Source organism: Stigmatopora nigra, chromosome 13 (genome assembly GCF_051989575.1).
Source record: "Stigmatopora nigra isolate UIUO_SnigA chromosome 13, RoL_Snig_1.1, whole genome shotgun sequence".
NCBI classification, from domain to species: Eukaryota; Metazoa; Chordata; class Actinopteri; order Syngnathiformes; family Syngnathidae; genus Stigmatopora; species Stigmatopora nigra.
In genome coordinates this window covers 11,186,415-11,201,604 of record NC_135520.1, presented here as the reverse complement: position 1 = coordinate 11,201,604, position 15,190 = coordinate 11,186,415, and the positions used below count along the sequence as shown (strand labels likewise).

General features: G+C 41.4%; 1 protein-coding gene across 7 annotated transcripts in view; it reads right to left on the bottom strand.

Annotated features, from left to right (window-relative positions):
• The window catches only part of mark3a (MAP/microtubule affinity-regulating kinase 3a), a 42,970-nt gene that overhangs the window by 8,155 nt on the left and 19,625 nt on the right, over positions 1-15,190 (bottom strand). For 2 of the 7 annotated variants that reach the window (XM_077730792.1, XM_077730794.1), the window contains exons 6-15: positions 11,201-11,271; positions 10,231-10,287; positions 8,572-8,808; positions 8,369-8,509; positions 5,316-5,415; positions 4,156-4,268; positions 3,942-4,089; positions 3,046-3,260; positions 1,365-1,468; positions 1,090-1,224 (exon numbers count right to left, since the gene is read on the bottom strand). In XM_077730792.1, the coding sequence (XP_077586918.1) occupies positions 1,090-1,224; positions 1,365-1,468; positions 3,046-3,260; positions 3,942-4,089; positions 4,156-4,268; positions 5,316-5,415; positions 8,369-8,509; positions 8,572-8,808; positions 10,231-10,287; positions 11,201-11,271 (1,321 nt within the window). The remainder of the gene's footprint in view (positions 1-1,089; positions 1,225-1,364; positions 1,469-3,045; positions 3,261-3,941; positions 4,090-4,155; positions 4,269-5,315; positions 5,416-8,368; positions 8,510-8,571; positions 8,809-10,230; positions 10,288-11,200; positions 11,272-15,190) is intronic. The other 5 variants (XM_077730796.1, XM_077730798.1, XM_077730795.1 and 2 more) reach the window with 3 other exon arrangements.

The window sequence follows — 15,190 nt, the reverse complement described above, 5'->3', positions numbered from 1 at the left end:
CACTTGGTTTTTCATTTTAGCAAGGACCACTACCGCAATGCCCTTAATATAAACATTTCCTGGAAACCACTATGCGCTAAACAATATTAGTGATGTTTTTTAAACTTTAGAAAAATGAGGAGACAAGAAAAAGACTCCATCGACATTTTGGGGTTTATGTGACTCCTAAAACACAAACATGTACCATGGATGGTAATTTGTAATGCATTTAGATTTTTAGAAATGATTTTTGCATGTACTTTGGGTGATCATTTTCCCACAGCTGCTCTACTCATTTAGTTTATTAACTGTACAGTGATCAGAAATACAACACTGACAATATGAACGGCAATAAGATGTTGGAGGTTGGTCACAAACATGTGGTCAAAGTTGAAGATTGAGGAAAAATATGGAGGATAAGATCAGGAAAAGAATGAAAAGTTAAAGATTTTCGGATCAAAAAAACATTTGGAAACCTCAAGCCACAGCACCAGTGACTCAACACGCTCCAAACAGCCAATCAAAAGAGGGCGTTAACATATCTAGATTTCTTTTTTTTTGGGTTGGGTTCCAATTCAAGAGAAATTTAAATGTAAATTTGTTTTACAATTAAAATAAAATGACTTTTTCTCTATGGACAATTATCATATTTTTAATAGAAAAAAACACTTACATTTAAATCTAAAGAGTTAATTAAAAAATATTTCCTGGATTTAGTTTTGTAAGATTAAAATTTTGATATCAACTGTTAACAAAAACTATTGTTCGTTCTAAAGTGTAATTTTGATACAATGAACAATTCCTTTTTTATGTTAATTATTGTTCACAAATTTCTAATGCATTTCAATCAAACTAATTTGTACAATTAGGAGAAACTGTTTTTTCCCCCCAGACTCTGTTATGCAAAGTTGTACTGAATTAGCAGAAATTTACAAGAACTTTTAGCGATTTCCAAGAGATTGTGAGGCTGTTGGTGCATCTGTGGCATGCTGCTGAAGCGCAAGAATAGGACACGGCTCAATGGCCGATCGGCAGGCGCAGACATCAGGAGAAAGGTGGGCGACACTCGCATGGGGTAGGTAATGTGGGGGTGCATCCCCGTCATCTTACTTGGACGGGTAGTAGTCCAACCCGTAGTAGGAGTGAGGCAGCGTAGCCCAGCCCACGTGGCAAGTGTACAAAGGGCCAGCTGCCTGGCACCGAAGGGATGGGGTGGGGCTGACAGCACGGGCCACAGAGCTCATGCTGGAACCCCAAGCGCCACCCCCCCAACGCGGCAAAAATCAAACAATATTGTCAGAGGAGGCCAAAGTAAAAGAACCAAAGCAGCCAAAGAAAAGAAAAGTGATCAGGAAATGACAATACCAATTCCGCTAACTTCTCACCTGTTTTCTTTCCCGTTGGGAATGACGGACAGGCGGTCGGCATTGTTTCGGTCACTGCACACGTAGGTGTTCCTGCGTGTCATCCCTGCTGATGCTGTGCTGTTCTGTGGGCCATAAACAAAAGTATTCAGATTTTCTGTGATGTAGGGGCTGTAGCAGCCAATTGTTTTTATAGTTGTTGAACTGCCCATTATATTGAGATGAGTCATCTTGTATCACCTACTGTCATCCCTCGCCACTTTGTGGATTCAGTCAATCGCAGTATTTTCAGTATCCAAAATAAAAAAATGTTCCTAAAAATTTTAAAATTTGCACTGAAACTCGTAAGTGGAATGTGGCGTGGACGCTGTAGCATCCTCTAAGAAAACGACGAAGAAAGAGAAGAAGGTGTAGAAAATGGCGCAGAAGAACGACAAGGAAGAACAGTGTAGAAACACTGCATATTTGTACAAAAAAAAACAAAAGCAGTCACAACTCCCATTCAGTGGGGCTAGTGGTTAGCGCGTCAGCCTCACAGCTCTGGGGTCCTGGGTTCAAATCCAGGTCATGTCCATCAGTGTGGAGTTTGGATGCTCTCCCCGGGCCTGCGTGGGTTTCCTCCGGGTACTCCGGTTTCCCCCCCACATTCCAAAAACATGAATGGTAGGCTGATTGGCCTCTATAAATAGCCCCTAGGTCAGTGATTTTCAAACTTTTTTGGCCACCGCCCCCTTCACCGCCGGGCCAAAATGCCAACGCCCCCCTCTTTACCCCTTTCCAACGAACGAAGCTTAAATAAATAGAAGACAGGCGCCTCAGATATTATTCGCTAATTTCGTTTCTTTTAATAGACCAATGCGCAGTTCACCTCGAATCATAAAAATTGATAGCTGATGCATTAAGCCGGTCGCTGTGCGCATACGTCTGTGGTTAAGCGTTGCCGGCGCGCTATTGTGTGCTCCTCTGCGGCTGACTGGATGGTGGTGGTTTCCCCAGTCGCCTGCATCGACGATAAACTCGCGACAATTAGTGATATACGGTATATGCGCGCTGCTCGTGAGCGCTCGAGCAGACAACGTTTCTTGTTTCAATAAAGCTTGTTTTTTGTCGACTTTTTATTACAGACAATCATTTTTTCCGGTCTTTCTACAAACACCAACGTCACATTTTACTGTAATTGCTCCATCGCCCCCTTCACTATTTCAACGCCCCCCATTCGCCTGTTTATTCGTCAGCGCCCCCCTGAAAGTTCACACCACCCCCCGGGGGGCGGTACCGCCCACTTTGAAAACCACTGCCCTAGGTGGTGATGCATGGTTGTCCGTCTCCTTGGTGCCCTTTGATCGGCTGGCCACCTATTCAGGGTGTTGTCCCCCGCCTCTGACCCCCGCTCAGGATAAAGTGGTTCAGAAAACTAGATGAGAACTCCCATTCACCATGTTTCTTGTGCACCAAAAAGATCTCGCAGAGACTCTTGCTTTGCTTTAATTAGAATTAAAAATGTTTTACTTTGTGGATTCGAACAGGTTGAAGTCCACAGTGTCTCTATAAGATTTCATCAACTATATAAACAGTGGTCAATGCCACGATTTTTTTCTTGCATCCCTAAAAAGCAAATTGGCTGCAATTGACGGAAATGCCTCCCATTCCCAGGCTGCCATTTATAGTATAAAACTGCAACATAATCTTTGAATACACTCACCGTCTGTCCAACAGCGGCGCCTTTTCTGCGGTCGGGTATATCAGCCTTGTTGGGGTTGTTGGCATTGCCAAGCAACGGGCTGCCAGGCGGGACGCCGCGGCTACCAGGCGCCCCGGATTTGCGCAGCTGGACTCCGCCGTCGTCCTTGCCGTTGTCGACAGCAGCTGTCTGGCTGCGCTTGGGGTGGGTTGTGCCAGCGCTTGCGTTGTGGCCCACTGAAAAGGAATTGGGGACATGGTAAGTCACTGACTGCAATGGCACTGAAAGAGTGGATTACCAAATAGACCAATTGGGTGCCGAAGAAGTCTCCGTCCGATAATGATCTATTTACAAAAGAACAGTCCAAGGCTAGTCAAGGGCGTTCTAACCGATTTAAAGATAGCTACTTTGTGTGAAAGTAAAGCTGATATATTAGCGCTGAGTTAATCAGGTAGCCTACCATGGGAATTTTTATAAATGTGTATGGCCCACTCATGCAAAGGATGCATTGCTATGTTAATTTGGTTAATAACATCAATCTATGTAAACGTCCTTTATAAAAGACACACGCAGACTATAGGCTGGCGGCTGTTATATAGAATGTTTTTTTCTTAAGATTTTGTGAAATTCGGGCTGTGGAGGGTAACGATATTCTAACAATATAATTCTGGAGTACACCAATGTTAAAGATTGGCAAAGATTTCTCTCACAATATTTTATGAAATTAAAGGCTCTAAACTTATTCCCCCCAACATTATGGATGAATTAACAATATTTTTCATCTAATATTTTGACTAGTGTATTTTATTACAATCGTAGAACATGATTTAAATTTATATTCAATATTACCTATAGGTCTATTTGGTTCTATTGTTGGTGCAAATTGAAATGCGTCGTAAGAAATTCTGAAGGCCAACCTTGCTCACTGTAGCGTCTTTGCTTTTGGTTGGACGAGATGCTCCGCTGGACCTTGAGGTGCGAGGGAGACTGGCCATTGAGCTCGCTATTGGGTCTGGGCTTGGCCAGCGACAGGTTGCTGCTGGATGCCGAGTCGCCGTGATCCAGCTGAGGGTAGACAAATGTTAGAAAAGGACAGCAGGGCTGTCGGTAAGGCACGTGGTTGATACTTACCTCCGAGGCCTTGCGACCCAGTAGCAGGTACGTAGCCGTAATCTCGTCGTACTTCATCTTGGCCAGGGACTCCTGTATCTCATCCAGATTGTAGCCCATGCCCACCATCACATCTGTACACATGCAATTGTGTTAACAAAATCGTCTTTCACTAATATAAAGGGGGAAACAATCATTTTAAGATATAGACATACACTAATATATATTGTATTGACCGAGTATGTGTTGTTGAAGTCAATCAAATTTCTATTAAACATGCAAAATTTCTGTGTGTTTCTGCAATTGCTGCTAGTTCCTCCTCCTGCCGAGTTCAAATGGATCATGTGTCTAGTGACATCAATGACAATGTAAGAATTAGTTAATTTTTGGTCATGCATTGTTTGTTTTTGTAAAGAAATACAAAAACCATACATTAAAATCAATCAAATTTATCATAGGCTTTGATTGTTTTCCCACTATATAATAGAAGCAAATACATAAATAAGGGAAAAAATGGAGTCTCAGGTTTAGTTAATTTTTTCTAATATGTGACATCATCTTAAGAAAATGGGAAACCTGTTCACATGCAATGTGTCAAAAATTGGAATATAAATATAAAAAATATCCCAGAGGCGGGGGGACACCCTGAATCGGTGGCCAGCCGATCGCACGGGCAACCATGCAAACTCATACCCATACCTTAGGGAAACTTACAGTGTCCAATTAGCCTACCATGCATGTTTTTGGAATATGAGAGGACCCCGGAATACCCAGAGGAAACCCATACAGGCCGGGGAGAACATGCAACACTAGTTTTTTTTGAGCCCGACACGCTAACCCCGGTCCCACTGGGCCACCCTATTTAGTAATGTTCACATCAAAATTTAAAAAAAATAACATTTAGCAATTGTTATAGTCCTGGGGGATATGACAACATTTTTATCACAATAAAAAGCATTTTATCACCCAGTTCTAGTTAAAATTGTCCCCCAAAAATTTGGATTTAGGGAATAGGGTGAAAAAGACAGACACAATACTCTTTTTTAGCAATATAAAATGATCCATATTCAAATATTTGGGCATCGTCATAGTTGTAAATATTCTGTTATTTCCTCTCATACTTTTATCTTTATTTAATCAATAAGTATTAATGCATTGTTTATTTAGGATTTTTTTGTTACCTATTCTCTTCTGATCAGTGATGTCCAATTCCGGCTCAACATAGGGCTTTAGCTCATCCTCTTCAAATCCCGCGTTGATCCATCGATCCCTCATTATTTGCTGAATCAAACACAAAGACAAAATAGTTCTATGCAGTTCACATAAAGGGAAATTACGTCCAGGTTTATTTACATATGCATCATTGGATCAATGCTGGCAGAAATTGGGCAGGATAAAACCAAATTAGCAGTGATCGAGTCAAGCGTGTTATGTGGTGATGGCATGCGCCGGCAGATCAGCAGACATGAATACTATTACATTTACAGGGTCTTTGCAGGTTTCAACGAGTTAAATTTAAGACATTTTAAGACTTGAATACGATTTAAGAATAATTTTGCATCAAAACTTCCAAAAAAGTACAAAAGATTTGAAGGAAACGTGGAGGCCCAGAATTACTTGTTAACTACAGTCTTACCCCTACTTACGAAATCGATCCGTTCAAAAAGGGATTTCATAACTTTAAATTTTCATAAAAAGAGCATTATTTTACAAAAACCCCCAGTGGAACCTCTATTGACAAATGCATAAACACACATTTTCAGGGTACGAAACGGTTTGATAGGTATGTTATTGTTCCGAGATACTATAGTACCGACTTCTTTCAGCACTTTGCGGTTTCAGTTCATTGTTTTTTCATATTATATATACTTATAAATTTGCATCCAAATCAAAAATGTTCATGAAACTGTCAAAATTTACAAGGTAACCAAAGCCAAGTACTAAACATGGACTGGCATTGCTTTTATTTTCAAGTCATTGTTATCTTTTCATGCATAATGACGCAATACGGAAACTTAAGCCCACGAAAAAGGAAATATCGGTGCTGAATGCAGGGTTTTTGAACCAATATGGATGACTAAGTATTTATTTACCGAAATTAGTGATGAAGCCTTGTGTTCAGTTTGGGGAGAGCAGATTGCTGTGTTTAAGGATTACAATTTGAATCAGCATTATCAGAGTTAACATGTGGAGAAATACAAAAAACATTTACGATGCAGAAAGGGCTTTGAAATCAGATGCTTTGCTAGCTCAGCTACAAAAGTGGCAAGATTTATTTTTATCAAGCGTCAAAGATCCAGGAGTGCAGCAACCAAGACAAGCTTTGTGATAGCTTACAAAATTGCTAAAAACAGTAAGCTATTCTCGAAAGGAGAATTTGTCAGAGTGCTTGGTGGACGCTGCAGCAGTAATACGCCCTGAAAAAAAGAAGCATTTGAGCGAACCGGGACAAGGAAGATTGAGGACATTGCAGGGGAGCCTGAAACTTCAGCTGCAACATTAATTTTTGTCCTTGGCTTTGGATGAAAGCTGCGATGTCAGAGACACAGCACGGTTTCTCGAATTTGTCCAAGGGATAACGGACCTCAAGATTACGATGGCACTTGTTAGCAACACAATCAATGCACGGACGTTTCGACGTGTTTTGGTTTGGCCCTCCACATTATTTTGTCTTTCTCAGTTGGCCCCCAAGAAATAATAATTGCTCATCCCTGGTATAGAGGCAGAAACATGCAAGTATGGTATATGGACGCTGTGAAGTCTGGTCTAAATCATCTGCAAAATTGTTGGGAAGTTTATACTATTGTAATTCTTCAAAGTTGTTCCACGGTTTTTAACGAACTACCAACTAAAACCTTCACAAATGATGAAACAGCACCAATATTGTCAGAAATATGAGAGAAACGCATGAAAAAAAGAAGTTACGTATTAATGCATTAAAATGAATAATAAACATGCAAAAAAATATCGTGTAGAAAGATGAATGCAAAGATGAAGGGGCAAACATTAGGAAACAGACAAAACACACAAACATGCACATAAAACCAATTACTGAACAAATTATGAATTCAAAAAAGACCTTAACATCAAATTGAACTTTTTTGTGAACTAATACTGAAACAACAATTGGCTTTGACAATATTTCTCAATTTTTCTCTAAAACGGCTCATAAACACTTTCCTCGGGAATTCGGGAAGTTCGGGAAATTTCGCTAGCAAATGTTTTATTTCACGCTGACAGAATGATGGCTGCTCTTCCTCCTTGACCGCCTCTTCTCTGAATTCCTCGCGCCTCTGTTAAGAGCTCTTCTTGGTGCCCCTTGACCAACTCGCCAATGTCCCGGCGACACAATGTCATCCACCAGAGGTTGAAGTTCAGGTTGAGGCCAGACTTCGAGAATCAGCAGATACTTGATGGGGAGGTTGTCCTCTTCGAGTAACTTCTTCACCAGGGGGATCATCACCAAGTTCACCCACTCAACAATAAATTGTGAGGTGACGCAGTTGTTGGTTGGCGTTTTCCCTTCACATTTCTCCTTCAGGAATTCCTGAGCGTAGAAGAGTCAGGGATTTTCTCGTTGATACCAGAGAAGTGTTACACTAGCAGGGGCTTAATCATGCAATCTCCACTGGCAATGCAACAGAGAGCTTCATGGGCTTGTGGCCAAACATTTTCTTCTGTGGGAAAGGTGAGGTGAGGCATCTTCTTCCAAAAGTCTTGTCATATTTAAAAACTTACTGTGGAAAATACCCATCCTTCCATGACAAGTAGTTAGATTTTTTTTTTTAAAATAAACTCTTCTGCTACCTCTTCTTAACTTGATGCTTCACCATGGCACACGACAGAGTGGATTGCAATCCTTTTCTAAAACTTGTCAAACAACCCATGCGATGGTTTTAAGTCAGGGATGCTGTTTCTATCACTGTTCACTCCCACAGTCCATCACGTGGATCCATCATGTTTTCTCTTTGTGTCTAACTTGTTTGCCACCCCTGATAATGTATATGTGACTAATCTGTCCTGAAGAGAAATAAAAATGTACACTTCAAAATCATTTTGTCGTGCGACTCTGTTCACTCACACTGTGCCCAAGGAAACAAAAGTGCGTAATGAAGAGTGAGTTTATTCAGGAAAGTTATGGAGCTTGTGAAGAGATCGGAGGTTGTGCAGGGAAAGATGCAGTAGACGACGTGCTGGTGATGAGATCAAAAAGAAAGGGAAAAGGCATATTTACGTTTTGGGTGTCCTCCCTCACCTCGAGAGTACCGCGCTTGGCTGGGTTGAGCACAAGGAAGCGCTTTAGGAGGTTCTCGCAGTCGGTGGACATGTAGAAGGGGATCCGGTACTTTCCTCGCAGCACTCGCTCACGAAGTTCCTGCAATGGTGGCTGAATTATAGCACCGGTGGGTGTTAGCGAGCTTCTAATGTGGGCCTTACCTTAAGGTTCTGTCCATCGAAAGGCAGCGAGCCACTGACCAACGTGTAGAGGATAACACCTAGACTCCAAACGTCTACCTCGGGCCCGTCGTACTTCTTGCCCTGGAAGAGCTCAGGCGCAGCATATGGCGGTGAGCCGCAGAAGGTGTCCAACTTGTTGCCCAACGTGAACTCATTACTGAAGCCAAAATCAGCAATCTTGATGTTCATGTCAGCGTCCAGCAGCAAGTTCTCCGCCTAGTCGAGGGAAAACAATAATAAATTCCCATTGCAATTCGTTTATCAACGGAACTATGACGTAATTCGTTGATGCCAGAGACATCGCTGGATGTTTGATCCGGTGGAAGTGCAATTCATTAAAATAAAACACTAAGCTAATATTGAATATGAACAATATGCCATTAATTTGTTCCAGAAGTGGTTTCTTGATTTGTATTCTTGTGTAGAGAGATATTTTACATTGAATAGGGCTAATTTGTTCCACAATTTTTAATACAATAAACATTTCAAATATTTTAAAAAGTGCTCAGAAAAAGGACTTTGGGTTGGATAGTTGTTTTCAAACTCAACTAGGGGCCAAAGCTTAAATATGCAATATAACTGGAAACAGTTATATAGCATATTTATTTCATTAATTGTGAAAATATGTTTTAGTTGCTCAGATTGAATAAACAGAGCTGCCAAACTCCATCGACTCTATTTCTCGAGTACCCTTGTCCCATTTCCGGAGTTTTTTGTTGTCATCAGGAGTGAATGTGATTTGCGCAAAATTGATATAAAATGTAAAAAATAAGAATAACATACCAAATCAAACTGTTATTATCATTCAAATTATCATCCCAGTACCCAAGAAGTCACCCGTTAACAATCTGGGCGACTACCGCCCAGTAGGTCTCAAATCAATCATCACTAAGTGCTTTGAAAAATTTGTACTGAAACACATCAAAGCCTGTCTTCCCCTCATCCATGGCCCACATCAGTTTGCGGCCAAATGGATCCACCAAAGACGCAATAACCACCTCCCTCCACGCTACACTGAACCACCATGAGAAAAGAAGGAGCTATGTCAGAATGCTTTTCATTGACTACAGCTCAGCCTTTAACACCATAAGACCGGACACTTATCCCCAAGTTAGCCAACCTGGGGCTCCCACCTTCCACATGCTCCTCCATTAAGGACTTTCTGGTCAAACGACCCCAGCACGTGAAGCTGGGTCGCCACCCCTCATCTGCCCGAAAGCTCAGCACCAGCTCGACTTTACAATTCAACACCATAATTATATTAATTCTAATTCAATGCGTTTTAAGGACCTGAGGGAACCCTGTAAGAACATATGAAATTACATATTAGAATATTACAATAATTATACTAAATTAAATTTAAAAAATCTAAATGTTAAATTAATTATTTGTATTTAATCCTTTCATGCCATGACCGACGTCCCACCACAAGAAATGTTCGGAGGCATGTTGGCTTAAAGAGCACGCGTGTCTACGGCTCATGGATCATTCATAGAGGCAACGCAGTGGCGGAAACATCAATATTGATTTGTTACACAGAAATATAAAATGGAGGAAAGCCTTTTGAAACAGCCAGCGAAATTTTGCTGCCGTAGCCTCTTGGCAGTTCGGAGAGGTTGTTTCCGTGTGCATTCTCACCTTCAGGTCTCTGTGGACGATGTGCTTCTGGTGGCAGTACTGCACCGCTGATACAATCTGCAAAAGCCACACAACAACATATGATAAGTTGTTCACAGTAAGTGAGTACAGCAACAGACATCAAAACATTTTATTTTAGATGGCTGGCATTGGTTGATATGTCTCAGTGCCATTGAAGGTATTAGATGTCCACTGCTAGCCCCTACCAGTCAAAATGGATATGTTCAAGACCAGGCAACAAATTGGCGATAATTGTTTTGGGCAGGTCACCAAAGCTTAAATTCAGTTGCACATAAACAATTTAGTGACTACTAAATAATGGTTATATAACTAAAGACAGCACATAAATTAGATTCGCCCGTGCAGATGCCACGTGCTCGAGCACCCGTGCCGACGCCGCATGCTCTGGTGCGCCAGTCCCACCACCAAAACAGGGGCCACGACGCCTGCGACAAATCATGTACCCATGGCAAGGTCTCCGGGGTCTTTTCACGCTGACCTGACGGGGCGGCTGGCGAGCCTTCAAGCTCACAGGACGACAGCCGTTCTCAAATGTGGGACAATGATGGGAGCCTCTTACAGGCCCCCGTTCCAGCTGATCATTCTCTGGTAACGGTCCCAACTAGCCGTTCGCTACTCCCCGTTTCGGCTATCCGTCCGAGTGTCCCCGCTCTGGCGCCCAGTTCCCCTTTTCCCATTATGGCTAGCCGTCCCTGTTCCCCGTTCAGGCTAGTGGCCCATGTGTCCCTGTTCCGGCTAGCCGACTATGTGTCCCCGTTCCGGGTAGCCGACTATGTGTCCCCGTTCCGGGTAGCCGACCATGTGTAAAACACACTCTTTTGTGTTGAAAGCAACTAAATGGATGAAATAATCTCATAGCGCTGACCCAACATACACGCATTACAAGATTTGGTTTAAATCTATCAGGAACGGACAGTAGAGGTTTGAAAGCAGAACAATGCAAGGGTACCTGTCTAAATTTAGCCCTGGCCTCTTTTTCCTTCATTCTTCCATGTGCTACCAGGTAGTCGAAGACCTCCCCTGTAAAAGAGAAATACTGTAAGTGGCATGACACAAGACAAGATGGAGGGCAGATGTGTGTCCTGCGTGTGCCTGGCGCTTTGGCCACAAATAGGGCCTCCCTGTTGGGCACAAGCTGCTCCTGGGAGATATGGCATACCATAAATTTAGTTAAGATTGTCTCATTTCAGAAATACCATGATTTATCAATCAAATTCATTTAGGAAAATTCTTCACCTCCTTCCACCTCTCTTCAAGGCCTGCCATAATTATTCCACAATCTATCGATGATTGAATGAAACATTTTTTTCCAAACCCTCTTTTTGAATTAAATGATTTTATTGTCATTATACAAGTGTAATGAAATTAAAGCTTTCATCACGGAAAGCACAAATAACAACAACAAACAAACAAAAAGACAGATAAATAATCAGTAAATAATCATAAATAAAAAATACATCCTGAATAAAAATCAATCATTAATAAATCCTGAATTAAAAATCAATAATAAATGAATAAATTAATAATCAATAAATAAGTAATGAATAAATGAGTCAACATTAGTATTCAGCAATATTCCCTCTACGATGCATGCGTGCGCAATTGCGCACTACTCTAGTATTCTCCGCATACAGCAAACAAATTTAGCGCATAAAATAAAATCGCATGTTTGATTTTGATTTAAAGAATGTATATCCAAATTAGAGTGGAAAATAAGCATTTGCTCACTCAAATCCTGCACTGCCAGACGTATCCACCTGCTGAAGCCAGTACAATCCAGGCCCATCAGCAGTTCGCTAGAGAGCATTTGGATGATCCAGAAGAAGACTGAGAGAATTTGTAATGGTTAGATGAAACCAAAATAGAACTTTTTGGTAGAAACACAAGTTCTCGTGTTTGGAGGAGCGAAAACACCACTGTGAAGCATGGGGGTGGCAACATCATTCTTTGGGGCAGTTTTTCTGCAAAGGGACCAGGACGACTGATCTGTGTAAAGGAAAGAATGAATGGGGCCATGGATCGAGAGAATTTTTAGTGAAAATCTCCTTCCATCAGCAGGGACATTGAAGATGAGACGTGGCAGGGTCTTTCAGCATGACAATCATCCCAAACACACAGCCAGGGCAACAAAGGAGTGGCTTCGTAAGAAGCATTTCAAGGTCCTGGAGTGGCCTAGCCAGTCTCCAGATCACAACCCCATAGAAAATCTGTGGAGGGGGTTGAAAGTCCATGTTGCACAACGACAGCCCCAAAACATCCCTGCTCTGGAGTTTTGCCAAAAAAACATCTAAATGATCCTCCACACTTTTGAAAGAACTGATCAGTCAAAAGTTGAACGTTTTTTAAGTTGTGCGGCCAGTTACATTTGGCGAAAAAAATGGTACGGCGTCATCAAAAGAACACTATACCAACAGTGAAGCACGTTGGTGCCACTGTGATGGTCTGGCGCTGCTTTGCTACCTCAGGACCAGGATAACTTGCCATAATTTTATTAGGAATGAATGCTGCTGTCTACCAGCAAATTTTGAAGGAGAATCTCCGACCCTCAGTATGTCTGCTCAAACTCCAGCGCTTTTGGAGCATGCAGCACGACATCGATCGAAATCACACGAGCAGGTCCATCTCTGAATGGCTAAAAAAATAAAGTTAAGGTTTTGAAGTCAAAGTCCTGATTTAAAACCTATCGAAATGTTGTGGTGTGATCTGAAAACAAGCTGTTCATGCTAGAAACACTAACACCAATATTGCAGAATTGAAACATTCCTTCAAAGCATCTAGAAAGATTCACCACAAATTTTCACAAATGCTTGATTTCAGTTATTGCTGACAAGGCAAAACGTGTTACTAGGTTCAGGAGGCAATTACTTTTTCCACAGAAGGCCATTTTCAAAATTGTAATTTTTTTCTGCCTTGGTAAATAACATCATTTAGAAAGTGCATTTTCAATATGTTTGGGTTGTTTCAGTCTCATATTAAAATTGGTTTGATGATCTGAAACCTGTGTGTGTGATAAATTTGCAAAAAATCCACAGAAATCAGGAAGGAGGCAAATGCTTTTTCACGACACTGTATATATACACACACACATCTCGTTAAATAATAGTCGTAGTTTAGCCAGACCTAGTCCTGATTTAGTGCTGGTTTGTTAAATTAAATTTTGCTAGCATCACGAAAATGATTTGACTCACGCTAATTGTGATTTGAATGAGAATTGCCTCACCTTCTTTGTCATGTTTATTGATGGATAAGTCATAAAATCTAAACAAATAAAAATGAAATGAAAAAAAATTACAAATACCAAATAACACTCGTGGAAGCAAGGGCTACATTTTCAAGGCACTGACCCCGCCTCAAGCTAGCACCATCCCAGATTGCCTCGGTAGTAGAAGCCCAATTCAGTCTTGACGAAGTTCGAACCAAGGCAACATGCAACTGTCTTCTTGTTTAATCATCTAATTCCAATGCAAAAGGGGAGCTCCAGCTCCGAACCGACACAGCGTTTCCATTGACTTTATGAAACTAATGGCATCAGAGCGCCACTTTCGGGGGATAATAACATTTGCTTTCCTCGATGTGACCTTTCTCTCTAATGGATGTCAAGAAATTCCGAGGGTTGAGGGGCGGATCTGGAGAACAAAACTTTCTTATAGTTTGTGGAGTTCAGTTCCCCAAATCTTGACTACAAAAAATCTTTGTTTTGTTTCCTGTCCTTTAAAAAAAACATTTAAACGGCACTGATTAAACTCTTTGGTTGCGGATAGATGCACAAAGCATACCAGGTGCCCTGTATAAAAGGGGCCAGAGCCGCCTGTACCTACTGAAGAGTCTACAGTCCAATGGAATGTGCAGGACACTGCTGAGGACTTTTTAACGACACTCTGGTGGCATCTACAGTGTTTTATGCAGTGGTCTGTTGGGGATGCGGGAGCACGGAGAGGGACTGGAACAGGCTGAATAAGCTGGTCAGGAGGGCCAGCTCTGTTCTGGGCTGTCCTTTGGACTCTGTGGAGGAAGTGGGAGAGCGGAGGATGCTGACCAGGAGGATGTCCATCATTTAACAGCACCTTCCACCCCCTGCATGAATCTGTGGAGTCCCTCCAAAGCTATTTCAGAAATAGACTGCTGCACCCTCATTGCAGGAAGGAGCGCTTCCGCATATCCTTCCTCCCATCATTGTGACCGGACATTTGGGCGCCGGACGTTTGGCCCCCGGACGTTTGGTCGCCGGACGTTTGGTCGCCGGACGTTTGGTCGCTGGACGTTTGGTCGCCGGACGTTTGGTCGCCAGACGTTTGGTCGCCTGTCTTTTGGTCGCCAGACGTTTGGTCGCCGGTCTTTTGGTTTGCCGGTCTAATGGTGTGTTTACTGTTGAAACCAGCTCTCAAAATTATATTCATGAGAGTTTAATATCTGAGTACTGTTTAATATCAAAGTACTGTTTAATATCTAAGTACTGTTTAATATCTAAGTACTGTTTAATATCAAAGTACTGTTTAATATCAAAGTACTGTTTAATATCTAAGTACTGTTTAATATCTAAGTACTGTTTAATATCTAAGTACTGTTTAATATCTAAGTACTGTTTAATATCTAAGTACAGTTTAATATCTAAGAACTGTTTAATATCTAAGTACTGTTTAATATCTAAGTACTGTTTACTAACTAAGTACTGTTTACTATCTAAGTACTGTTGAAACCAGCTCTCAAATTTATATTCATGAGTTAAATATCTAAATATATACTGTTTTCAACAGTACTTAGATATTAAACACTACTTAGATATTAAAGTCTCTCTCTTCAATATTAAACCCTGTCACATGTATATAATTTTAAGAACTGAATTCAGTTATTTATTTTTACAATGTACTCACTTCATCACCATCAAAGTCTTCATTTTCGATGTGTCTGAATTAAACAATTGCCCAAATGAGTACAGAAC